At 57.1% G+C, this 25,614-nt stretch overlaps 1 protein-coding gene across 4 annotated transcripts in view; it reads left to right on the forward strand.

Moving 5' to 3' along the window:
- The window catches only part of HSPG2 (heparan sulfate proteoglycan 2), a 116,695-nt gene that overhangs the window by 73,160 nt on the left and 17,921 nt on the right, over positions 1–25,614 (forward strand). For all 4 annotated transcript variants that reach the window (XM_063658800.1, XM_054502323.2, XM_063658801.1 and 1 more), the window contains exons 34-71: positions 123–215; positions 567–647; positions 858–1,088; positions 1,720–1,833; positions 3,774–3,901; positions 4,046–4,132; positions 5,673–5,731; positions 5,907–6,074; positions 6,233–6,343; positions 8,518–8,618; positions 8,708–8,888; positions 9,991–10,116; positions 10,228–10,380; positions 10,457–10,599; positions 10,917–11,052; positions 11,135–11,289; positions 11,557–11,707; positions 12,797–12,948; positions 13,035–13,167; positions 13,632–13,777; positions 13,940–14,075; positions 14,169–14,320; positions 15,374–15,509; positions 15,681–15,832; positions 16,604–16,742; positions 16,840–16,991; positions 17,553–17,688; positions 17,806–17,957; positions 18,154–18,292; positions 19,055–19,206; positions 19,399–19,546; positions 21,333–21,484; positions 22,184–22,325; positions 22,701–22,852; positions 23,241–23,382; positions 23,480–23,620; positions 23,949–24,083; positions 24,340–24,524. In XM_063658800.1, coding sequence (XP_063514870.1) covers positions 123–215; positions 567–647; positions 858–1,088; positions 1,720–1,833; positions 3,774–3,901; positions 4,046–4,132; positions 5,673–5,731; positions 5,907–6,074; positions 6,233–6,343; positions 8,518–8,618; positions 8,708–8,888; positions 9,991–10,116; positions 10,228–10,380; positions 10,457–10,599; positions 10,917–11,052; positions 11,135–11,289; positions 11,557–11,707; positions 12,797–12,948; positions 13,035–13,167; positions 13,632–13,777; positions 13,940–14,075; positions 14,169–14,320; positions 15,374–15,509; positions 15,681–15,832; positions 16,604–16,742; positions 16,840–16,991; positions 17,553–17,688; positions 17,806–17,957; positions 18,154–18,292; positions 19,055–19,206; positions 19,399–19,546; positions 21,333–21,484; positions 22,184–22,325; positions 22,701–22,852; positions 23,241–23,382; positions 23,480–23,620; positions 23,949–24,083; positions 24,340–24,524 — 5,292 coding nt within the window. The remainder of the gene's footprint in view (positions 1–122; positions 216–566; positions 648–857; positions 1,089–1,719; positions 1,834–3,773; positions 3,902–4,045; positions 4,133–5,672; positions 5,732–5,906; positions 6,075–6,232; positions 6,344–8,517; positions 8,619–8,707; positions 8,889–9,990; positions 10,117–10,227; positions 10,381–10,456; positions 10,600–10,916; positions 11,053–11,134; positions 11,290–11,556; positions 11,708–12,796; positions 12,949–13,034; positions 13,168–13,631; positions 13,778–13,939; positions 14,076–14,168; positions 14,321–15,373; positions 15,510–15,680; positions 15,833–16,603; positions 16,743–16,839; positions 16,992–17,552; positions 17,689–17,805; positions 17,958–18,153; positions 18,293–19,054; positions 19,207–19,398; positions 19,547–21,332; positions 21,485–22,183; positions 22,326–22,700; positions 22,853–23,240; positions 23,383–23,479; positions 23,621–23,948; positions 24,084–24,339; positions 24,525–25,614) is intronic.

A 25,614-nucleotide genomic window follows, 5' to 3' on the forward strand; every position in this document is an offset into this window, starting at 1 on the left:
GAGGGGGTGGGAGAGTGTGGCACAGGTGCAAAAAGGCCGCCAGATGCTCCATCCCTCACCTATATGGTCCAACACTCACACCCCAAGGTCAGCCTGTGACCTCTGGGCTTGCCTCTTTGCAGGTGGCGGCCTACGGTGGGAAGTTGCGATACACCCTCTCCTACACGGCAGGCCCACAGGGCAGCCCACTCTCTGACCCCGATGTGCAGATCACGGTGAGCATTTGGACGCCGTGCTGGGCGGGCAGAAGGGCAGGATGGAAGCCAGGGGTACCCTCGGCATTTGTCTTTTGTCCTTTCCATCCAGCACTCAGTTTCCTGGCATAGGCTGGGGGAGTTAGGCCCGTGCCCCCACATCCCTGCCTGGTTGGACACTACCCAAGCAGAGGATCCTGCTGCTGGGAGAAGGGGGCAGTGGGCATATGCCTGACTCCTTTGGGCGCATGAGCTTGGGAGAGCAGAGAGGTGGAAGGCTGGGGGTTACAGAGAATCTAGGACTAGTGGAGGACACCCTGGTACCCCAGGGACCTCTCAGCTCCCCTTCCAATCCTGCTGGTGTCTTTCCAGGGCAACAATATCATGCTAGTGGCCTCCCAGCCAGCGCTGCAGGGCCCCGAGAGGAGGAGCTACGAGATCGTGTTCCGAGAGGTAAGGGGCACCTGGCCACGCTGTGTCTAACCCCACCCACCCTCCACCCTGACTCGGAGCCTGGCTTTGATGCCCACCCTGCCTCTCGCTCCCCAACCTTCACCTGGCAGCCCTCAGTCAGTGCCTGTAAGGCAGGAGTTGGGGGGTGGTAACTGTAGGAGCAGCCCACAAAGCCCACTGCCCCCTCCCACGTTGCCACCCCCAACCCAGGAATTCTGGCGCCGGCCCGATGGGCAGCCGGCTACACGCGAGCACCTCCTGATGGCACTGGCCGACCTGGATGAGCTCCTGATCCAGGCCACGTTCTCCTCCGTGCCGCTGGCGGCCAGCATCAGCGCAGTCAGCCTGGAGGTCGCCCAGCCGGGGCCCTCAAACGGACCCCGCGCCGTCGAGGTGGAGGAGTGCCGCTGCCCCCCAGGCTACATCGGTCTGTCCTGCCAGGTGAGTGTATGGCCGGCTGCGCCACATCTGCACAGGCACAGAGGCATCAGCAAGCAAGTCAGCCGGCATTGCCGCAGCCTTGATTACCATCGTAACTATAATGACCCCTGCATCTGGGCCCCGCATGTATTCCTCCCGACAGCCCTGAGTTACGTATCGTTATCCCCTTTAACGGGTAAAAAAATAGAGGTGCTGAGGGGCGAGTGTGTCCCAAGGGCACACGGCTAATGTGTGGCAGAAACTAATTTGAACCTGGGTCTGATTGATTCCAAAGCCTAGCATGTCCTAACCACTGGGCAGTGCAGCCTCAAGCTTGGGCCACACTCTCCAGAGGTTAAAACCCAGTTCATGCCCTTGAGGGGGCCCACCAGAGACAGGGAGCCAATTCAGAAACACAGATTACTCCGGCCCAAAGCACAGCATAGAGATACCTCCCAAAGGTGAACAGTGTGGACTGGGAGAGGGCCGTGGGCGGGAGGACAGACGGAGCAGAAGTGGGGAAGGAGGGGCGCCAGCCTGTGATGTTCCAGGGTGTCACCCCTGGGAGGACGCTAGAGGGAGGGGTTCTGGGTCTGCTGGCTGTGGGTGGGGCACGTTGGGAACAGAGGCCAACCTTCCTCTCTGCCCCTAGGACTGTGCCCCCGGCTACACGCGCACCGGGAGTGGGCTCTACCTCGGCCACTGCGAGCTGTGTGAATGCAATGGCCACTCAGACCTGTGCCACCCAGAGACTGGGGCCTGCTCGGTGAGTTGCAAGCGAGGCCGGGACAGGGGGTCAGCTCAGCTGGGCCTGGGTGGGGGACCAGGGCTGGACAAGGCAGGCATCAATCCACGGGATCAGGGTCATGGGGCATGGCCTGTGGTTCAAAGCACCTGGGTCAGCAGGCCAGGTCACCGGGGATGGTGGGGTGGCCAGAGCTATGGAATAACATCCTTCTGTGTAAAGAAAACTTTGGTTCTTTACTATTTTTTCTTTTTCTTAAAAAACATTTTTTTATCTAATAGAGATGGGATCTCACTTTGTTGCTCAGAAGGTCTTCAACTCCTGAGCTCAAGCAACTTACCTGCCTTGGCCTCCCAAAGTGCTGGGATTACAGGCGTGAGCTACCACACCTGGCCTTTTTAATTTTTTTTTTTTTTTTTTTTTGAGACAGGGTCTCAGTTTCGTTCTGCCTCTTGGGTTCAAGTGATTCTCATGCCTCAGCCTCCCGAGTAGCTGGGACTACAGACACGAGCCACTGTGCCTGGCCTCATTATGTATATTTTTTATATCTTGACTTTTCAGAGTAGCATGTATATAGCCCCCCGGGGTACGCAGTGAAGGGGCAGGTGGTTGACAGCCATAACCTAAACTTGGAGCAAGGAACACCCTATGTTGATACCACAAACATGAATCTCTTTGGAGGAGAATCTGTAACCCACATATTTTTATGAGGATGCACGTATTTTCTTTTTCTTTTCTTTTTTTTTTTTTTTTTTTGAGACAGAGTCTTGCTCTGTCACCCAGGCTGGAGTGCAGTGGCGCGATCTAGGCTCACTGCAAGCTCCACCTCCCAGGTTCACACCATTCTCCTGCCTCAGCCTCCCGAGTAGCTGGGACTACAGGCGCCTGCTACCACACCTGGCTAATTTTTTGTATTTTTAGTAGAGGCGGGGTTTCACCGTGTTAGTCAGGATGGTCTCGATCTCCTGACCTCATGATCCACCCGCCTTGGCCTCCCAAAGTGCTGGGATTACAGGTGTGAGCCACCACGCCCAGCCTTTTTTTTTTTTTTTTTGTCGGCTCACTGCAAGCTCCGCCTCCCAGGTTCACACCATTCTCCTGCCTCAGCCTCCGGAGTAGCTGGGATTACAGGCATCGGCCACCAAGCCTGGCGAATTTTTGTGTTTTTAGTAGAGATGGGATTTCACCATGTTGGCAGGCTGGTCTCAAACTCCTGATCTCAGGTGATCCGCCCACCTTGGCCTCCCAAAGTGCTGGGATTACAGGCGTGAGCCACTGTGCCCAGCTGACAATACACATTTTTAGTGCTCTGCCCCCAGATACCTGAGTGTGTACCTTTCCTTTGCTATCACAGGTACTTAGGGAGAAAATAGAATTAGCATCACCCTTTTTGACAGCCATTTGGATGGATATACTTTTTAATTTATCCAATTCCCTATTCATGGATGTTTAGGTTTGTTTATAGCTTTTTTTTGCTTTTTTTTTTTTTTTTTTGAGATGGAGTCTCACTCTGTTGCCCAGGGTGGAGTGCAGTGGCGCAATCTTGGCTCACTCCAACCTCCACCTCCTGCATTCAAGCAACTCTCCTGCCTCAGCCTCCCGAGTAGCTGGGACTACAGACACCCAACACCACACCCAGCTAATTTTTGTATTTTTTAGTAGAGATGGGATTTCACCATGTTGGCCAGTTGGCCTTGAACTCCTGACCTCAGGTGATCCACCCGCCTCGGCCTCCCAGAGTGCTGGGATTACAGCCATGAGCCACTGTGCCCAGCCCATTTTGCTTTTTATAAACACCATGGAGATGAGTGTCCTTGTAATGAAATGTTTGTGCCCTTCCATGATTCTTTCTTTAAGATGAGTTCACAAACTTGGAATTTCTAGATCAAGGGATTACAACCCTGAAAGGCTTCTGGTAAATTTGGCCTAATGGCTGGTGCCTGCCCCCTTGTGCCCTGCAGCAATGCCAGCACAATGCCGCAGGGGAGTTCTGCGAGCTTTGTGCCCCTGGCTACTACGGAGATGCCACAGCTGGGACGCCTGAGGACTGCCAGCCCTGTGCCTGCCCACTGACCAACCCAGAGAACATGTGGGTACCCTAGCTCAAGGCCCAAGGACACACTTCCACTGGAGAATGAATGGAAGGCGTTGCATTGGCTTTTGGGGCAGAAGTGAAGGGAGCAAGATGGAGATTGGGCTTCCCATGACCTGACCTTTGCCTCCCCGATCCCAGGTTTTCCCGCACCTGTGAGAGCCTGGGAGCCGGTGGGTACCGCTGCACAGCCTGCGAACCCGGCTACACTGGCCAGTACTGTGAGCAGTAAGTTTGTAAACAGAAGTAGGGGAAGGGTGGAGGACAAATGGTGGCCTCCCAAGTGAGAGCCTTAAAGGGTGTTGCTCAGAAAAGTCTCCTCTAGGATTATGCTCGTTCCTTGCCCCAAACCCTTCTAAGATGCCACATTGCTCTTGGGACAAGCCCAACCTCCTTAGGCAGCTTTACTGTAGCAGCCTCATCCCACTTCTGACACCCAACTCTGTACTTCAGCTGGGCTTAACTTTTTAAATTCTTTTTCTTTTTTTTCTTTTTTTTAACTGAGACAGGCTCTCACTGTGTTGCCCAGGCTGGTCTTAAACTCCTGGGCTCAAGCAGTCCTCCTGCCTCAGCCTCTCAAAGTGCTGGGATTACAGGCGTGAGCCACCATGCCCGGCCACTTTTTGAATTCTTGATGTTCAGGCCTTGCTGCTGTTCCCTCTGCACGGAACAGTCTTCACCCCTAAACCACCTGTTCCTGGCTAACTTCCACTTAGCCTTCAGACCCAGCTTCATTCACTCATTCAGCAAATTTTTATCAAGCAGCTCCTGTGTAGCATGCTGTGTGCTGAGGTGTTGGAGATAATGGAGTGAACAGAACAGATTCCACCCCAGCCCTTACGGAGTCTGCCACCTAATAAGAGATCAGCCCTAATGGGAGATAAGACAGGGAAAAAGTAATTGTGCAAATGTATATTTACAAACCATGATAAGTTATCTGAAAGAAGAGTACAGCCTGCTCTGAGGTAATATGAGAAGTCCCATCCTCTTGGAAGCCTCCCTGGCTCTCCAGGCTGGGCCAGTGCCCTCCTCTGCACCTGCACAGCCCTGATATGCTTCCTGCACTCTCATTTTCATGTAGAATTTCCATGTTGGGCTCCCAACTAGTAAGTCCCACAGACCAGGGACTTCATCATGTTCATTGTTGTATTTCCAACACCTATAGCACATGCCTGGCACGCAGTCATTGCTTAATGGACATTTGCTGGCCAGGCGTGGTGGCTCACACCTATAATCCCAGCACTTTGGGAGGCTGAGGTGGGTGGATCATGAGGTCAGGAGATCGAGACCATCCTGGCTAGCACAGTGAAACCCTGCCTTTACTAAAAATACAAAAAATTAGCTGGGCGTGGTGGCGCACACCTGCAGTCCCAGCTAATCGGGAGGCTGAGGCAGGAGAATGGTGTGAACCCTGGAGGCGGAGCTTGCAGTGAGCCGAGATTGCGCTACTGCACTCCAGCCTGGGTGACAGAGCGAGAATCTGTCTCAAAAAAAAAAAAAAAAAATGGACGTTTGCTGAATGAATTTCTCTGGAGAATAAAGACCTTACCTCCCTCATCACCCAACCTGCTAACACTCCCTTACACTCCCCTTTCTCAGTTCACCAGCGCCCTGTGTTGGGGCCTGTCTGGTCCCCAAAGTGCTTCCAGAGCTCTGAGCCTCCTCCCCTGACACTGGGCAGCCTGCTGAGCTTCTGGCTCCCTAAGTCCACCATGAGGCTCTGGGGCCCTTGAGGCCTGACATTGCTGGCCCTTGTTCCCCCTTACAGGTGTGCCCCAGGTTACGTGGGTAACCCCAGTGTGCAAGGGAGCCAGTGCCTGCCAGAGAGTAAGTGGGACCATGGCCCAGGATGGGGACGATGGGCAAGGCAGAGAGCCCTGGGAATTTGTGGGATAGTGGGTCTGGGGGACAGGGCTGACGGTGGGGTACGCCAGCTTTTGGGAGAGCAGAGATACTGATGACAATGCTGAAAGGCCCCTCCTGTCCTGGCCCCCACCCCCAGCAAACCAAGCCCCACTGGTGGTCGAGGTCCATCCTGCTCGAAGCATAGTACCCCAAGGTGGCTCCCACTCCCTGCGGTGCCAGGTCAGTGGGAGCCCACCCCACTACTTCTATTGGTCCCGTGAGGATGGGCGGCCTGTGCCCAGCGGCACCCAGCAGCGACATCAAGGTACCCATGGCCCTAGGCTCCTCAGCCCTAAGAGCCATCCCAGTGGGAGGGGAGGCAGGGGCCTGTCCCTGCCCTGATGGGGTCCTGTCCTTGCACGTGGGGCTGGATGTGAGAAAGAGTGTATCTGCAGCAACAAGCTCCTGTCTCCTCCCCACCAGGCTCCGAGCTCCACTTCCCCAGCGTCCAGCCCTCGGATGCCGGGGTCTACATTTGCACCTGCCGTAATCTCCACCAATCCAATACTAGCCGGGCAGAGCTGCTGGTCACTGGTGAGTCCCTATGCCCCCTGTAACCAAGACTGCCTGTCCTGGGCTGGGCTGCAGGCTGCAGATTCAGGCAGATGGTGCATTCACCTGCTGGGAGGGGGCAGTGGTTGCCTGGATAAGGTCAACGGCCATGGAGATGAGGAGAGGTGGCAGATTCAAGACTCATTTTAGAGGTAGGATCGGCAGGACTTGACTGTTCGGTGAAGGCAAAAGAAAAGGGTGGGCTGGGCACGGTGGCTCACGCCTATAATCCCAGCACTTTGGGAGGCCAAGGTGGGCAGATCATGAGGTCAGGAGTTCGAGACCAGCCTGGCCAACATGGTAAAACCCTGTCTCTAGTACAAATGAAAAAATTAGCTGGGCATGGTGGTACACACCTATAATCCCAGCTACTCGGGAGAACTGAGGCAGGAGAATTGCTTGAACCCAGGAGGTGGAGGTTGCAGTGAGCCGAGATTGCGCCACTGCACTCCAGCCTGGGCAACAGAGCAAGACTCTGTCTTAAAAAAATAATAATAATAATGCACCTCAGAGTCACCCTGCCCTGGCGTCCAGGGAAAAGTGAGACAGGGATGGGAGGGCATCCATAAAGGCTGTGTCATCAAGCAGATTGCCACCGTGAGCAGTTGTTGCTTAGTACAACCGAGGAAGCTTTTAAAGGGAGCCAGTGTAAAATACGCACCTCAAAGTCACCCTGCCCTGGGGTCCAGGGAGCTGCAGTATGTCTAGGCCAGCTCCTGTCAGTCATTGACTGAGACCTATTCTGGGAGCATCAAGTCCCCTGCACATCCGTCCCACCCATGGGTGTGCACTCTGAGCTCCAGTGGCCTGAGAAAGCCCTCAATGCAAAGAAGTGCAGTAGCTGGCAGAAGTCAGGCAGGTGGGCACGGGGGGTGGGAAGCGTGGCTAGGCCACCAGCAGCACAGGCTACAAACAGGTCAGAGAGAATCGCAAGTTTGCTTTGGACGTGTTAGAGTCTGAGACGTTTGGGAAGACATGTCATTGAGTCCACCAGGCAGGCATTTGGGTATGTGAGTCTGAACTCACATAAGAGGCCCCAGCCAGAGAAATGAGTCTGGTTGCTGTTGGCACAGGGATGGTGTTCAAAGCTATGGGACAGGATGAAGTCACCTAGGGAGAGTGTGGCCCAAGGACAGGGCCCCAGCCCAGAGTCCCGAGAAGCTCCAGTGTGAACATGTCAAATGGAAGAGGAAGGGTAGGAAGAGCCTGAGAGAGTGCAGCCATGAGGCAGGAGGAGTCAGGGGGCATCATGGGAATCAGCAGGAAAAGGGCTTCCAGGGCAGCCTCCCCGCTAGGAAGTCACATAAGGGCAGAGAAATAGCCCTTGGAGGTCGTGCTTTGACAAGAGCGGTTTTCAGTGGAGAGAAGGGTTAGAAACCAGATTGCAAGGAGGCGACGCATGGGTGGGAAGGCGGCGAGTGTGGACAACTCCTGCAAGAGTCTTGGCTCTGAAGGGAGGCCAGGAAATGGGTCATTGACTGTGAGAGCATGAGGTCAAGGGCGAGTTTTCAGAAATGGGAAATCCTAGAATGCACTCTGGACCGAAGTGATCGCATGAGAAGGAGGAGACGCTGATGTTGCGAGAGCAGAAAAAGCCCTGGGGAGGGGTGGCACTCAGGCGCAGCAGTGGGATGGGGTGAGGGCAGGAGAAGGGGCCCGTCCTTCAGGGACCAGTATCTAGAGAGCTGGTAGATTTGAGAGGCTGGGAAAACTCCTGACTAGTCGTTTCTATTTTCGCAATAAGTGTGTGTCAGCGCCACTAGCTAAGAAAGTGGAAGGGTGGTTGGAGAGGCTGGAGAAGATGGGAGGAGGTGTGAAATAGTTGTTTTGGGGGGATAGAAACTCAAACCAGACGGAGAAACCCAGTTGGAGTGAAGTGTGATGTGTCAGGAGCTCATTGTGGTCTGTGATCAGGAACTGGAGCCAAGTGGACCCATAGTGTGATGTTCCCCAACCACATCCCGTGTCCACTCTGCTGGCAAGGAGGGCGGGATGGTGGGGTTTAGCCAGAATGGGGGAGGGCGCCAGGAGGTAGAATGAGAGCCAGGCTGAACCAGGAAGGAAGTGATGCCTAGAGGTTATGGAGAAAGACAAAGTGGCCACAGGACCGGGGCCTAGCCAGCACCGGCTCACGGGGGGACTTCCCATCCCTGCAGAGGCTCCAAGCAAGCCCATCACAGTGACAGTGGAGGAGCAGCGGAGCCAGAGCGTGCGCCCCGGAGCTGACGTCACCTTCATCTGCACAGCTAAAAGCAAGGTGTGCAGGTCAGGGAGTGAGGATGGAGGAAGTCTGTCTTCTGGGGTCTCTGAGCCCCACCCATGACCCCCTTTCGCCTTGCCCTGCAGTCTCCAGCCTATACCCTGGTGTGGACCCGCCTGCACAACGGGAAACTGCCCACCCGAGCCATGGATTTCAATGGCATCCTGACCATTCGCAACGTCCAGCTGAGTGATGCGGGCACATACGTGTGCACTGGCTCCAACATGTTTGCCATGGACCAGGGCACAGCCACTCTACATGTGCAGGGTACACCTCCCATCTATACCTGATTCTCCCACCCTAGCTCTCCCCCCATGCCCACCAGGATTAGCACAGCATTTCTTCATTCTGCTGATCATGTCTGAGCACCTGCTGCATGCCTGGTCCTGGTCTAGGCTCTGCAGAAGCAGGGAGAAAAGCATGTACAGTATCTCGGTCCTCCTGAAGTGCACGTTCTAGGCAGGGAGACCATAAGCATGGAAATAAATGAACAAGCAAGATAACTACACATGGCGATGAGTGCCAGGCTAGGAATGACGAGAAAGCAAGAAACAAGGTGGGAGAAGGCCAGGCACGGTGGCTCACACCTGTAAGCCCAGCACTTTGGGAGGCTGAGGCAGGTGGATCACTTGAGGTCAGGAGTTCCAGACCAGCCTGGCCAACATGGTGAAACCCTGTCTCTACTAAAAATACAAAAACTAGCTGGGTGTGGTGGCAGGTGCCTATAATCCCAGCTACTCAGGAGGCTGAGGCAGGAGAATCGCTTGAACCCGGGAGGCTTAGGTTGCAGTGAGCCGAGATCGCGCCACTGCACTCCAGCCTGGGTGACAGAGCAAGAATCTGTCTCAGAAAAATAAATGAAATAAAACAAGGTGGGAGAGGCAAGGGCTACTCTAGATAGGGCAGTCAGGGAGGGCCTCTCTGAGGAGATGACACCTAAGCTGAGACCTGAAGGAAAGGTAGGCATTGAGCGAGTTAGAGAGTTGGCAGAGTGTTCTTGGCAGAGGGAGCAGCACATGGCAAGGCCCTGAGGCAGGAGCACGTTGCTGTGTTTGAGGAACAGCAGAGACCACGTGGCTGGGGCTGTGGGAGGGAGGACAGGTATGGGCATACGGGAGAGCACGGAGTATGTGGTGGATCAGAGTAGGAATTTTGGATTTTATTCTAAAAGCAACAGGGAGTCATGGACGGGTCTCAAGGTGGGAGGTCACAAGGTCCTGTTGACATTTCCAAAGCTCCCTCTGGCTCCTGTGTGCACAGATGGCCGTGGAGGGCTAGCCTGGAAGCAGAGAGAGCGGCAGCAGGACTGTCGTGTGAGTCAGACGACACTCCCCACCCTGACTGCATGTTCTTTTTCCTCCCTCGTCAGCCTCGGGCACCTCGTCCCCCCCCGTGGTCTCCATCCACCCGCCACAGCTCACGGTGCAGCCCGGGCAACTGGCGGAGTTCCGCTGCAGCGCCACAGGGAGCCCCACGCCCACCCTCGAGTGGACAGGTGAGGCCGTGGTGGGAATGACATTCAGGGCCTGACTCTCCTGGGTGTGGGAGGGGAGGGGCAGGACTCTGAGCAGGCTTGGTGGGTGCTGACCCCACGTCTACTCGTCAGGGGGCCCTGGCGGCCAGCTCCCTGCGAAGGCACAAATCCACGGTGGCATCCTGCGCCTGCCAGCCGTCGAGCCCACGGATCAGGCCCAGTACTTGTGCCGAGCCCACAGCAGCGCTGGGCAGCAGGTGGCCAGGGCTGTGCTCCACGTGCATGGTGAGAGGCCGGGCTCAGGGTGGGGGCCGAGAGTGTGCTCAGCCCAGGGCGTGTTCTCACAGGACTCTGTCTGCAGGGGGCGGTGGGCCCAGAGTCCAGGTGAGCCCAGAGAGGACCCAGGTCCACGAAGGCCGCACCGTCAGGCTGTACTGCAGGGCTGCAGGCGTGCCTAGCGCCACCATCACCTGGAGGAAGGAAGGGGGCAGCCTCCCACCACAGGTGAGGAGATGGGCCCACCCAGGAGCAGGAGGCCCACAGGCTCTGCAGAGAGTCCCAGCCACCTTCCCTCCTGGTTCACGCCCCACGCCACCTCCTCTGTGGCTCCCTTCACCTCCAAGACGGTGGCCTCCTGCCCCTGCATCCCAGCAGGGAGCCCCTGCCGTCCTCTTGGCCGCCTGGCGTTTGTCCTCCTTCATGCCCCACTGAGCCCTAATATTGGCCCTGCACCTGCCTCTCCCTTTTATGCCCCATCTGTCCCCCTGGCCAGCCGTTGTCCAGCTGCCTCTGGGGCAGCTGACCCTTCTCACCCATGGCAGGCCCGGTCGGAGCGCACAGATATCGCGACACTGCTCATCCCAGCCATCACGACTGCTGACGCCGGCTTCTACCTCTGCGTGGCCACCAGCCCCGCAGGCACCGCCCAGGCCCGGATCCAAGTGGTTGTCCTTGCAGGTGCGGGCCCTCTGGGAACAGAGGGGTGGGGAGGGCAAGCCAGGGCTCCCCTGGGGCCTGCTGACCCCTACTCTGGCCCCAGCCTCAGATGCCAGCCCACCGCCGGTCAAGATTGAGTCCTCGTCGCCTTCTGTGACAGAAGGGCAGACACTCGACCTCAACTGTGTGGTGGCAGGGTCAGCCCATGCCCAGGTCACCTGGTACAGGCGAGGGGGTAGCCTGCCTCCCCACACCCAGGTATGTGGGCCCTGAGCCTATGGCAGGGGACCCAGGGTGCAGGGGCTGTGACAGAGGCGGGGCCTGTATGCAGGGCGGGGGAGGCGGCACACTGCCCCACATGTTCCACCAGCAGAAGCCAGGCCTCATCTCCCTCCCTGCCAGCTTCTAGCATGGGATGGCTCAGAGCAGAGCCAGTGAGAGTTTGAATGAATCACTGAGGCTGAGGGAGTGGTGACAACAGCCCCCGTCCCTGTCCTCACGTACCTCTGGCTCCTCCTGGCCCAGGTCCACGGCTCCCGTCTGCGGCTCCCCCAGGTCTCACCAGCTGATTCTGGAGAATATGTGTGTCGTGTGGAGAATGGATCGGGCCCCAAGGAGGCCTCCATTACCGTGTCTGTCCTCCATGGCACCCATTCTGGCCCCAGCTACACCCCAGGTGAGGAGCCAGGTGCGGCTGGGCCAGGGCTGAGCCTTAGGAGCTCCCAAGGAAGGTGCCTGTGGCTTCTTCAGTGGGACCAGGACAGGGGGGCATTCCAGGCAGGCTTTGACCCTTCAGTGCCTGCTCAGAGAGAGGAGGGGGTTGAGTGGATGGGAGGGAGGGTAAGGCTGGTCCAGCTTACCTGCGCTCCCTGTGAGTGACTGTTTCAGAATTTGTCAGGAAGCAGCAGAGTGTCCAGGTTGAACACTAAGCTGGGAGTTGGCTGACCTGGTTCAAATCCCAGATCTGCCCCTTAGCAACCTTGAACTAGCTTTTACCTTTTGGGGCCTCAGATTCATCTATGAAATGGAGCAGTACCGCCCACCTGCTTGGTCATGGTGTGGTTTATTTTTTATTAATTTTTTTTTTTTGAGAGGGAGTCTCACTCTGTCACCCAGGCTGGAGTACAGTGGCATGATCTCGGCTCACTGCAAGCTCTGCCCTCCGGGTTCACACCATTCTCCTGCCTCAGCCTTCCGAGTAGCTGGGACTACAGGCACGCCCGCCACCAGGCCGGCTAATTTTTTGTATTTTTTTTAGTAGAGACGGGGTTTCACCGTGTTAGCCAGGATGGTCTGGATCTCCTGACCTCGTGATCCGCCCGTCTCGGCCTCCCAAAGTGCTGGGATTACAGGCATGAGCCACCGCGCCCGGCCGGTCATGGTGTGGTTTAAATGAGACAGTGTCTATGGAAAGTACTTGTGAGCACATGGAAGATGCCCTGTAGAAGGGAGGTGTCTCATTGTCATCAGCATCCTTGGGCGCAGCCTGGGTAGTAAAGCTTGCTGGTTCCCTACAGGCCAGAGGAGCTCATCATCAAGAAGTCATGGGTGGGTCAATGGGCCTCCAGCTTGTGATTAGAGGTTGGGGAGGGAAGAAGCCATACTCGGCTGGCCATGTGGAGGCAGAAGGGTGTGGCCCTAGTCCCAGAAAGGCCACCTGTCGGCCGTCCCCACTAGGGCCTGGTCACAGCCCAGAGCCTTCTGCCCCGGGGCTACAGGTTACAGCCCAAGAGTTCAGGCCTCTGAGCAGCCCCTCTGTGTCCAGTGCCCGGCAGCACCCAGCCCATCCGCATCGAGCCCTCCTCCTCACATGTGGCTGAAGGGCAGACCCTGGATCTGAACTGTGTGGTGCCTGGGCAGGCCCACGCCCAGGTCACGTGGTACAAACGTGGGGGCAGCCTCCCTGCCCGGCACCAGGTATGGCAGCCCCCCGGGACCACCTTGCTGGAGGGGCTGGATGGGACTGTTCCGACCCCCTGCCAACCCACCCCATTTGCACGCAGACCCACGGCTCGCTGCTGCGGCTGCACCAGGTGACCCCGGCCGACTCAGGCGAGTATGTGTGCCGTGTGGTGGGCACCTCCGGCCCCCTGGAGGCCTCAGTCCTAGTAACCATCGAAGCCTCTGTCATCCCTGGTGAGTGACTCCCAGTGACATGGAAAGCTGGAGAAGGCAGAGAGCCCTCCAGGGTGGTGAGATCCAAGGGACCCCTGTTGCCGACGGGGCAGGAGGCCCACACTGGAGCTGGCTGCAGGGCCCTGCCCAGGCCGACTCCACCCATCAGAGTAACCACCGCCTTCCCATCACACTTCGCTTTGGCCACATGACTCCTCAGGCGTCGCCTCCCACCTCCTCTTCCTCTCTCCAAGCCTCCACTACCCTCATCTCTCACTTCCTCACTCCCCTCTGCAAGGCGTGGCCCATGCCCTGGTCCTCCCATCAGGGTTGCTGAGCTGAGGGCATCAAGTCCAGGCCCCCAGATGCCTGAAAACCTGGACCTGGCCTTGGAACCCTGGGCTGAGCTAGCTGCAGGGTGGGCAACCCCTGCCCTCTCATCTCAGGAGCATCTACAACTCTCACTCCCATCCCCACTGCCGCAGGACCCATCCCACCTGTCAGGATCGAGTCTTCATCCTCCACAGTGGCCGAGGGGCAGACCCTGGATCTGAGCTGTGTGGTGGCAGGGCAGGCCCATGCCCAGGTCACATGGTACAAGCGTGGGGGCAGCCTCCCTGCCCGTCACCAGGTACAGGGCACCAGAAATGTGGGACGGGGCCATAGACAGTGGGTTGTAGGATCCTGGCCCCTAGGCTGAGGGGCTGGCACTTCCTAGATCGGGGGGATGGGGTGGGGCATCTGCTGGCCTCTGGGAAGCCCCCCTCTCACACCTCTGCCCATGGCTACCCAGGTTCGTGGCTCCCGCCTGTACATCTTCCAGGCCTCACCTGCCGATGCGGGACAGTACGTCTGCCGGGCCAGCAACGGCATGGAGGCCTCCATCACAGTCACAGTAACTGGGACCCAGGGGGCCAACTTAGCCTACCGTGAGTGGGGCCACCAGCCTGGGCTGGGATGCAGAGAACAGGCTGGAGTGGCTTCAGAGAACAAGAGTGACCGGTGACCATCTTATCCCTCAGCTGCCGGCAGCACCCAGCCCATCCGCATCGAGCCCTCCTCTTCACAAGTGGCTGAAGGGCAGACCCTGGATCTGAACTGCGTGGTGCCCGGGCAGTCCCATGCCCAGGTCACATGGCACAAGCGTGGGGGCAGCCTCCCTGTCCGGCACCAGGTATGGGACTGGAAGACAGACAGGCCAAGAAGAGGAAGCGGGTCCCTGGGTGGTGGAGGTTACTGGGGGAGGGCTAGAGGCTCCCCTGAGATCAGGAAGCCCTGGACCCCATTGCACAGATGTATAGCGCAGTGGTTAGAAACCAGAATCTAGGACTGACTAACCTGGGTGTGAATTCTGGCTCCACCACTTAGCTTGTGACCTCGGACAAGTTACTTAACCTCTCTGTGCTATAGTTTCAGGGCCTATAAAATGGTAATAGTATGTACCAGCCGGGCGCGGTGGCTCACGCCTGTAATCCCAGCACTTTGGGAGGGCGAGGTGGGCGGATCGCCTGAGGTCGGGAGTTCAAGACCAGCCTGGCCAGTATGGTGAAACCCCATCTCTATTAAAAATATAAAAATTAGCCGGGCGTGGTAGCAGGCGCCTGTAATCCCAGCTACTCGGGAAGCTGAGGCAGGAGAATCGCTTGAACCCAGGAGGCGGAGGCTGCAGTGAGCCAAGATCACGCCATTGCACTCCAGCCTGGGCAACAGAGCAAGACTCAGTCTCAAAAAAAAAAAAAAAAAAAAAGTACATACCTTACAGAATAATCTTAAAGATTAAAATATATGCAAAATCCTCAGAGCTTAGGCTCACAGAAAGTACTCTAAGCTGTTAATATTTTACTATAATGCTATTAGCTATTGTTGTTACCACACTTTGTACAATTTAGGATACCACTGATTGCAAGATCCGCTATGATTTTATGTACCTCTAAGAAAAAGCTTCCATTTGTAAGGTTATTCATTGTAGATGCATCTTGATTTTGGAGACATTGAAATGTGTGTCTAGAATTGATGGGATGTGGTGTGAGTGTGTACCCAGCTCACTGGGGCTCCTCTGGTCGACCACCCTGCTCCTGGACAAGAGTCCCCCTTCCCCATGTGAAGGACAGGAACAGTGATCCAGAGCTGATGGCCAGGCCTTGGGGGTCAGAGTGAGGCAGGGTTGCAGGTTATAGGAACAGGGGTCTCCTGAGGGCTCCCTCTGACTCACCCCCGTTCTGGCCAGACCCACGGCTCTCTGCTGAGACTCTATCAAGTGTCCCCCGCCGACTCAGGCGAGTACGTATGCCGAGTGTTGGGCAGCTCCGTGCCCCTAGAGGCCTCTGTCCTGGTCACCATTGAGCCTGCAGGCTCAGTGCCTGGTGAGTAGCTCTCAGGGAGGGCAGGGCTGGGGGCCCAAGGGCGGGAGGCTCCCCACTCTTGCAATGGCAGGATCAGGAGGCCAAGTCGCAGACTGCACCTGCCTAGAGACCAGGAGCCCCATCTCATCTCACCTCCCAGCCGGCTATTGACCCTTTGCCCTCTGTCCCCAGCACTTGGGGTCACCCCCACAGTCCGGATCGAGTCATCATCTTCACATGTGGCTGAAGGGCAGACCCTGGATCTGAACTGCCTCGTTGCTGGTCAGGCCCATGCCCAGGTTACATGGCACAAGCGTGGGGGCAGCCTCCCGGCCCGGCACCAGGTAGGAGGCAGGAGCTAAGGAAGCCTGAAGACCCTGTAGCTGCAGTACAAGAGCATAGGCTTGACCAGGCGCGGTGGCTCACGCCTGTAATCCCAGCACTTTGGGAGGCCAAGGCGGGAGGATCACGAGGTCAGGAGTTCGAGACCAGCCTGACCAACATAATGAAACCCCATCTCTACTAAAAATCCACAAAATTAACCGGGCGTGGTGGTGCGCGCCTGTAATCCCAGCTACTCAGGAGGCTGAGGCAGGAGAATCGCTTGAACCCGGGAGGCGGAGGTTGCAGTGAGCCAAGATGGTGCCATTGCACTCCAGCCTGGGTGACAGAGCAAGACTCCGTCTCAAAAGAAAAAAAAGAGCATAGGCTTTGAACTCAGGCATGTTCGAGTTCAGACACTGTTCCGCCACTTGCATGCTGTGTGACTTTAGTCCAGTCACTTGTCACTTGATTCCCTGACCCTCAGTGTCCTCATCTGCCAAATGGGCTCATGCTGCCTACCTCATCTCCCCCGTAGCATGTCAACAAACACTGCTCCCCACTTTTCTCTGGTACCAAGTCTCAGTCGTCCCTGGCATGGGTGAGGTGGGACGCTAGGCCCAGTCCTGACACTGGGGCGGGAGATAGGAAGGGAGAAAGTGATTTCCCCTGGAAGAGCTTCCATCAAGTTCCAGCTGGCTGGGCTGGGAGTGGCACCAGGGAAGGGAACAGGAGCTTTGCGTGAGCCACAGTGCCCAGCTCTGAGCCTGCCTCCTCCCTCCTGACCCCCCTAGGTGCATGGCTCGAGGCTACGGCTGCTCCAGGTGACCCCAGCTGATTCAGGGGAGTACGTGTGCCGTGTGGTCAGCAGCTCAGGCACCCAGGAAGCCTCGGTCCTTGTCACCATCCAGCAGCGCCTTAGCGGCTCCCACTGTGAGTGTCTCGGGGTCATGCAGATGGTGGAGGGCTGGGGGACCCCGACTGCACCCTCAGCAGCCCCCACACCCTGCCTTCCATCTCACCCTCCCAGCCCAGGGCGTGGCGTACCCCGTCCGCATCGAGTCCTCCTCAGCCTCCCTGGCCAATGGGCACACCCTGGACCTCAACTGCCTGGTCGCCAGCCAGGCTCCCCACACCATCACCTGGTATAAGCGTGGAGGCAGCTTACCCAGCCGGCACCAGGTACAGGGCCAGCAGGTGGGGAGGGCAAAAGCAGGGCACAGCAGCCCCCAATGGGAAGAGGCGGGACTCTCAGCACCTCACTCTGTGCTCATTCAGTCATTCAACATACATTGAGTATCCTTGCTGGGTGGGTCCTAGACCGGTGCTGAGAATACAGAAATAAGGCTCCCTGACCTCAGGGAGATCCACTTCTGCACCAAATCTCACTGAAAAGCTGCTCCGGGCCATGTCCTGTGCCTGACACTGAAGATTCCGGATGGAATGAGACAGTTGCCTGCTCTCAGGCAGCTCGCAGGCTGTGGGAGCCCCAGCAGGATACTGTGTCAATACTGCGGAGGGCCTTAACAGGCTTTCTGGAGGGGTGACGAAAGGCTAGACGTCCACCCCAGCCCAGAGACAGGCCACATGCCATGCTGGGAGCTTCACGAAGGCCACTGAGGAGGCAAGGCAGGGAGGCCCCCAGAGTCCAGGGCCAGCGGCAGCAGTGCCCAAGATGTGGAGGAGCTGCCCACACCTGCTACCACACCTCCTGCCGCACCTCCTGCCACCTGCTTCCTGCAGATCGTGGGCTCCCGGCTGCGGATCCCTCAGGTGACTCCGGCAGACTCGGGCGAGTATGTGTGTCACGTCAGTAACGGTGCAGGCTCCCGGGAGACCTCGCTCATCGTCACCATCCAGGGCAGTGGCTCCTCCCACGGTGAGAGCAGAGAGGGCAGGGGGTCCAGACAAGTGGCGCAGAGGGTGGCAGAGAGGTCTCTTGTGCCATCACTGTTATCTCACTCTGGCTGCATGGTCCACACCCCTCTGTCCCCAGTGCCCAGCGTCTCCCCACCAATCAGGATCGAGTCCTCTTCCCCCACGGTGGTGGAAGGGCAGACCTTGGATCTGAACTGCGTGGTGGCCAGGCAGCCCCAGGCTATCATCACATGGTACAAGCGTGGGGGCAGCCTTCCCTCCCGACACCAGGTACAGAGTGGAACCACGGCAGCGGGGGTGGAACCCTGGTCTCCTGGGGTGAGCAGAGCAGGCTCCCTGTCTCACGGACTGGGCCCTGGGTAGACCGACAGCAGCCTCAACAGGCTGAGCAGGAAGGCCTGAGCCAGCTGGTGACCCCAGGGTCCCTCCACTCCCTCTCCCTCTCCTCCCCCATCCGCACGCCCAGACCCATGGCTCCCACCTGCGGTTGCACCAAATGTCTGTGGCTGACTCGGGCGAGTATGTGTGCCGGGCCAACAACAACATTGATGCCCTGGAGGCCTCCATCGTCATCTCCGTCTCCCCTAGCGCCGGCAGCCCCTCCGGTGAGTCTGCCCAGGAAAGGGACGAGGGATGCAGGCAACAGTGTTCCTTGGGGAGAAGGAACTTTTCGGTCAGAGTCCTCGGACCTGGTGGTACTCAGGCAAGGGCCAGCGGAAAGATGCGTGGGTTCAGTGGCTATGGCTACCCCATTTCTAACATTTCAAGTTCTCAGTAGCCACATGTGGCTTGCAGCCACTGACTTGGCCTGTGCAGATAAAGAACATTTCCATCATCGCAGGAAGTTTATGAATTTTGTGAGGGTTAAGTTAGTTAGTGCATGTAATGTGCTTAGAGCAGTGCCTGGCATGCCAGAAGTGCTTTATAAGTGTTCACTATTATTATCTTTTTTTTTTTTTTTTTTTTGAGAGGGAGTCTTGCTCTGTCACCCAGGCTGGAGTGCAGTGGCGCGATCTCAACTCACTGCAACTTCCACCTTCCAGGTTCAAGCGATTCTCCTGTCTCAGCTTCCTGAGTAGCTGGGACTACAGGCACATGCCACCATGCCCGGCTAATTTTTGTATTTTTAGTAGAGACAGGATTTCACTATATTGGTCAGGCTAGTCTCAAACTCCTGACCTCAGGTCATCCACCCACCTCGGCCTCCCAAAGTGCTGAGATTAAAGGCATGAGCCACCATGCCCGGCCAAGTGTTAACTATTATTATTACTCTGGGGGGTGAGATTTTCTATGGCAGAGATTTCCCACCAACCCTGTTCCCAAATCTGACAACGGCTGAGCCGACTCACTGATCTCTGTTCCCCCAGCCCCTGGCAGTTCCATGCCCATCAGAATTGAGTCATCATCCTCACACGTGGCTGAAGGGCAGACCCTGGATCTGAACTGCGTGGTCCCCGGGCAGGCCCATGCCCAGGTCACTTGGCACAAGCGTGGGGGCAGCCTCCCCCGTCACCACCAGGTACGCAGCTGGCAGGAAATGGTGGGAGGGCCGCTGGATGTGGGGGTCCTGGCTAGCTCTGCCAGGAGGGAGACCTAGGAGCCCCCGTGGGGTGCAGTACCCACCTGTGTCAGAGGTTAGACCCTGGCGCCAGGCCTTCAATGGTTCCAGACTGGCACCTGACTCTGTTCCTCTGTCCTGTCCCCTGTTCAGACCCACGGCTCACGGCTGCGGCTGCACCAGGTGTCCCCGGCCGACTCGGGTGAATACGTGTGCCGGGTGATGGGCAGCTCTGGCCCCCTGGAGGCCTCAGTCCTGGTCACCATCGAAGCCTCTGGCTCAAGTGCTGTCCACGTCCCCGGTGAGGGTCCCTGCAGTGGGACTGGGAGGCTGGAGGAGGGAGGAAGGGACAGAGACCAGTGGGCAGAACTGGGAGAAGGAAACACTTTCTGGCACTTGGCGAGAACTGCCCCTCTGATTCTAGACTTCACCTCCTGCCACCCGCACGGTCCCAGGACCGAGGAGCTGGCTCAAGTGGAGTGGCTCCTGTCCCTCTCCACGGCTTGTGAGCACAGGCTTTGGAGTCTGGCATCTGTGCATGAGTCCCAGCTCCTTTGGCCACACTTGGAGATGTTGCACAAGGGACCTCAGCTTTCCACGTGTCACTGTCCCTTATCTGTAAAGAAGGGGTAGTAGCGCTCTTGTACTCTACTATCTAATTATAGAGTCCCCAAAAGCCTGAGACTGCACCTCTACGAGTATTGGAGGGTGATTTACACATCTTTATTAGGGCCAGTGTGGTAGCTCACACCTGTAATCCCAGCACTTTGGGAGGCCAAGGTGGGCAGATTGCTTGAGCTCATGAGTTCGAGACCAGTCTGGGTAACATGGTGAAACCCCATCTCTACTAAAAATACTGGGCATGGTGGCACATACCATTAGTCCTAGCTACTCGAGAGGCTGAAGCACGAGAATCACTTGAACCCAGGAGGCGGAGGTTGCAGTGAGCCAAGATTGCACCACTGCACTCCAGCCTGGGCAACAAAGTGAGACCCTGTCTCCAAAAATAAATAAATAAATAATTAAATAAACATCTTTATTAGTACTGGTGGCATATAAGGGACAAAAAAACACATCAAGCCTGTCCTTATGTCTTGGAAATCTTTGCTTATGATGGGGCTAAGTAGTTAAGGGTTTTTTTGTTTTATTTTGAGACAGAGTCTCGCTCAGTCGCCCAGGCTGGAGTGCAGTGGCGCGACCTCGGCTCACTGCAATCTCCGCCTCTGGGGTTCAAGCGATTCTCCTGCCTCAGCCTCCTGAGTAGCTGGGATTACAGGCATGCTCCACCACGCCCAGCTAATTTCTGTATTTTTAGTAGAGACGGGGTTTCACCACGTTGGTCAGGCTGGTCTCGAACTCCTGACCTAGTGATCCGCCCGGCTCGGCCTCCCAAAGTGCTGGGATTACAGGCGTGAGCCACCACGCCCAGCGTGTTGTTAAGGTTTTTTTTAAAGTGAATCAGTTGAAAGGAAAATGTCCAGTAATTAATAGCACAGGGGACACATGCTATGCAGAAATCATGATAAGGGGACATGGATTGCTAAGTAGTAAACATGATCCAGCACTTCTTAGGTGTTGGACCCTATCATATTTACACACATTAGTTCATTTTATCCTCACAACAGCCCTTTGAGGTAGATGGCATTGTTCTCTCCATTTTACAGACGGGGAAACTGAGACTCAGAGAGGTGAAGTTGTTTTCCAGAGGTCATACAACTAATCAATGGCAGAGCTGGGATTTGAACCCAGGCAGTCTGGCCCCAGAGTCTGGGTTCTTAGCCACATTCTATCTGAGTTTGCCAAACATTAGTGGTCTAGTGGTCTGTGTGGAGGTGTCTAGACCTGAGCCCTGGCCCCACTGGTGCTGGGAGCATGGGAGGAGGAGGAGATGGTGGGGCCATTGCCTGGGGGGATGAGAAGTGCCTCCACCTCCCAGGCTAGCCCAGCTGCTCCAGGCCTCAATGGAATGGGAAGGGAAAGAAGCCATGTCCCAAATGGCCTCTGGTCCTAACATCTGGGCCCCAGGGGAAGGGCTAAGGGCATCAGGGTGGGTATCTCAGCTCACTGACCTCTCCCCTGTGCCCCAGCCCCAGGTGGAGCCCCACCCATCCGCATCGAGACGTCCTCCTCCCGAGTGGCCGAAGGGCAGACCCTGGATCTGAAGTGCATGGTGCCCGGGCAGGCCCACGCCCAGGTCATGTGGCACAAGCGTGGAGGAAACCTCCCTGCCCGGCACCAGGTAAAGGAGCTGGAGAAGGATGCATGCATCCTCCACACCCACAGCGGTCCTGCCTGAATCCAGCCCTGAAGGGAAAGTGGCCTCAGCAACCGGGGCTTGTGGGGAATGGCAGCAGGAGGTCACTGGAGTCAGGAAGTTGAGAGCGGGCTGGGCACAGCAGGGCCACCACCAGCCCTACAGCACCTTGGTGCAAAATAGAAAAGGACATCTCTGGCCAGGCACGGTGGCTCATGCCTATAATCCCAGCACTTTGGGAGGCCAAGGCAGGTGGATCACTTGAGGTCAGGAGTTCAAAGCCAGCCTGGCCAACATGGAGAAACGAAAAATACAAAAATTGGCCAGGCATGGTGTCAGACTCCTGTAATCCCAGCTACTCAGGAGGCTGAGGCAGGAGAATCACTTGAACCCAGGAGGCAGAGATTGCGGTGAGCCGAGATTGCACCACTGCACTCCAGCCTGGATGACAGAGTGAGACACTGTCTCAAAAAAGAAAGGACACCTGTAACCCAAGGCTCTTCCTCCTACCAGAAAAACCATCATAATAAACATGCCTTCCACAATGCAGACTGTCAAAGGGGTCGCCTCCAACAGGATGCACCTACATATCTGTGCATGGCAGTCCCAGGGTGTGGGTACCAGAGGCCTGGGCATCTGAAGGCTCCCAGCTCACCCTCCCCACTCTCACCCCACCTTGGCCAGGTCCACGGCCCACTGCTGAGGCTGAACCAGGTGTCCCCGGCTGACTCTGGCGAGTACTCGTGCCAAGTGACCGGAAGCTCAGGCACCCTGGAGGCATCTGTCCACGTCACAATTGAGCCCTCCAGCCCAGGACCCATTCCTGGTGAGTAATAGGGAGCAGTGGGTGATGCTGGAGCACAGGCACGGGGCGCCTTCCCGGCTCTGCTCTTCTCCTCTCTCCCAGCCGGGTGCTTATTGTTGCCTGCGGGCGGGGTTTCCTACCACAGAGGATCAAGCCAACCTAGGTGTTACCAAGTCTGACAATGGTCCCGTCCCCTCAACCAGGGGGTCCCCAGCCCTGGGTTTCAGGAGGACCCTTGAGTCCCCAGGGAAAGGAGACCCTTCTTAGGTTATATCAGCCACTCTGAAGCCACCGCACCCCCAGGACCAACTGGAGCTGGTCTTCACTGCCACCACCTTCAGCCCCTGCCTTGATCCCCAGAGCCTGGCCTCTCTCACCCATCCCCTGTGCCCACAGCTCCAGGACTGGCCCAGCCCATCTACATCGAGGCCTCCTCTTCACACGTGACTGAAGGGCAGACTCTGGATCTGAACTGTGTGGTGCCCGGGCAGGCCCATGCCCAGGTCACGTGGTACAAGCGCGGGGGCAGCCTCCCTGCCCGGCACCAGGTACGGGGCCAGGATGGGGAGGATTCCAGGTCAGGCACGGTTAGACCTGCAGTTGCTTTCTGTACCCAAACCTCATGCAAACACCAGCCTGCTTGGGGATCCCAGGGGATAAAATACGTTTGGGGGACGAGTTCACCAGCCTGCAAATCAGGAGACCTGGGTTTTTCTCTTGGCTCTGCAGCTGAATCCTTTCCTGGGCCTCAGTTTCCTCCACTGTAAAGTGAGTGGGTTGGACCTCTAGGATTCTGTGAATGAAGCTTCCACCAGCCCTACCAGCTGGGACCCTGAGCTTCCGAGAGAACTCTCGGGTACCAGCACAGTTGGGCTTGGGGACATTCCTTGTCCCGGGGACTTTACCCTGATAACTGTCTCCTCGCTGCTCTGACAGACTCATGGCTCCCAGCTGCGGCTCCACCACGTCTCCCCTGCCGACTCAGGCGAGTATGTGTGTCGTGCAGCCGGCAGCCCAGGCCCTGAGCAAGAAGCCTCCTTCACAGTCACCATCCCACCCAGCGAGGGGTCTTCCTACCGTGAGTATGGCAGATGCCATGGGCAAGGGGCAAAGGGGAGGGCCCTGAAGCTGAGCCCATCCCTGCTGAGCCTAGCCCTCTGCCCCTTTGGCCCCAGGCCTTAGGAGCCCGGTCATCTCCATCGACCCGCCCAGCAGCACCGTGCAGCAGGGCCAGGATGCCAGCTTCAAGTGCCTCATCCATGATGGGGCAGCCCCCATCAGCCTCGAGTGGAAGACCCGGAACCAGGAGCTGGAGGGTGAGCCAGGCTGGTGGGCGGGTGGGCAAGCCGGGGGCAGGCATGGGGGTGCCGTCATTCCCACTGTGCAAGGGTGGAGCAGAAGTCTGGATGCCCCACATTCATGGTGTGGCCCTGAGTAAGGCCCTTCCCATCTCTGTATGGCAAGAGCGCTGGACCCAGGAGTTTCCAAGTCCTTTGTTACCTTCTGCTATCTGGGACTCCATGAGCTGGACACACCCAGGCCGGAGGGGTTGGGGGCGTGGGCCCAGGGGCACAGGCTGGCAGCACCAAGACATGAGAAGGACCAGGTCAATCCTCTCTCACCCTCCCCCATGCAACCTCACAGACAACGTCCACATCAGTCCCAATGGCTCCATCATCACCATCGTGGGCACCCGGCCCAGCAACCACGGTACCTACCGCTGCGTGGCCTCCAATGCCTACGGCGTGGCCCAGAGTGTGGTGAACCTCAGTGTGCACGGTGAGGGGACGTTGGCCATGTGGGGCTTTGCCCTCCTGTTTCCAGCCCTGATTCTCAGCTCAGAGCCTCCAAGTTTAAATCCTCCTTCCACCACTGACTCTGTCTTGGGCATTCTCCCTCTCTGAGCCTCAGTTTCCATCTCAGTGCAGTGGGGAGACTGGTGCCCACCCAGCAGTTACTAAGCTGGAGGCCATGGCAGTGTGGGTGACCAGCAGAGCCCTGCCTGTATGTCAGTGGTTGTCATTCCTCCACACAGGGCCCCCTACAGTGTCCGTGCTCCCCGAGGGCCCCGTGTGGGTGAAAGTGGGAAAGGCTGTCACCCTAGAGTGTGTCAGTGCCGGGGAGCCCCGCTCCTCTGCTCGTTGGACCCGGATCAGCAGCACCCCTGCCAAGTTGGAGCAGCGGACATATGGACTCATGGACAGCCACGCGGTGCTGCAGGTGAAGCCGGGGCTGGTGCCTCTCTGGGTCTGAGGCCCAGTCCATGGCCCAGCCTTGAGCGGGTGCTTGGAGGAGATAGTAGTGGATGGGCAGGTGGTGATGAGTGGATGGAGAGAGGAAGGGAGGAATGGGATGGGATGGGATGGGTGGATGGCGAATAGACTGGAAGATGAGAGGGAAGAGAGAAGGAAGGTAGGAGAAGGAAGAAAGAATGAGTGGGAGGGTGGGTCGAAGGCCAAGTGGGTGAGTGGACTAATGGGGTGTCATGAGGGTGAACCCTCAAGCAACCAGATGGGAGAGCTAAAAACCAAGGAAAGGGCCAGGCATGGTGGCATGTGCCTGTAATCCCAGCACTTTGGGAGGCCGAGGCAGGAAGATCACTTGAGCCCAAGAGTTTGAAACCAGCCTGGGAGGCCAAAGTGGGTGGATCACCTGAGGTCAGGAGTTCGAGACCACCCTGGCCAACATGGTGAAACCCCGTCTCTACTAAAAATACAAAATTAGGCCGGGCGCGGTGGCTCACACCTGTAATCCCACAATTTGGGAGGCTGAGGCAGGCGGATCATGAGGTCAGGAGATCGAGACCATCCTGGCTAACATGGTGAAACCCCGTCTCTACTAAAAATACAAAAAAAGTTAGCCAGGTGTGGTGGCGGGCGCCTATAATCCCAGCTACTCAGGAGGCTGAGGCAGGAGAATGGTGTGAACCTGGGAGGTGGAGCTTGCAGTGAGCAGAGATCATGCCACTGCACTCCAGCCTGGGCAACAGAGCGACACCCTCAAAAAAAAAAAAAAAAAAAAACCAAAATTAGCCGGTGGGGTGGCACACACCTGTAGTCCCAGCTACTCGGGAGGCTGAGGCAGGAGAATTGCTTGAAACAGGGAGGCAGAGGCTGCAGTGAGCCAAGATAGCGCCACTGCACTCCAGCCTGGACGAGACAGAGCAAGACTCCATCTCAAAATAAATAAATTAATTAAAATAAAATAAAAAATTTGCCAGGTATGGTGGCACATACCTGTAGTCCCAGCTATTCAGGAGGCTGAGGTGAGAGGATTGCTTGAGCCCAGGAGGCAGAGGTTGCAATGAGCC

Source organism: Pongo pygmaeus, chromosome 1, assembly GCF_028885625.2.
Source record: "Pongo pygmaeus isolate AG05252 chromosome 1, NHGRI_mPonPyg2-v2.0_pri, whole genome shotgun sequence".
Lineage (NCBI taxonomy): Eukaryota > Metazoa > Chordata > Mammalia > Primates > Hominidae > Pongo > Pongo pygmaeus.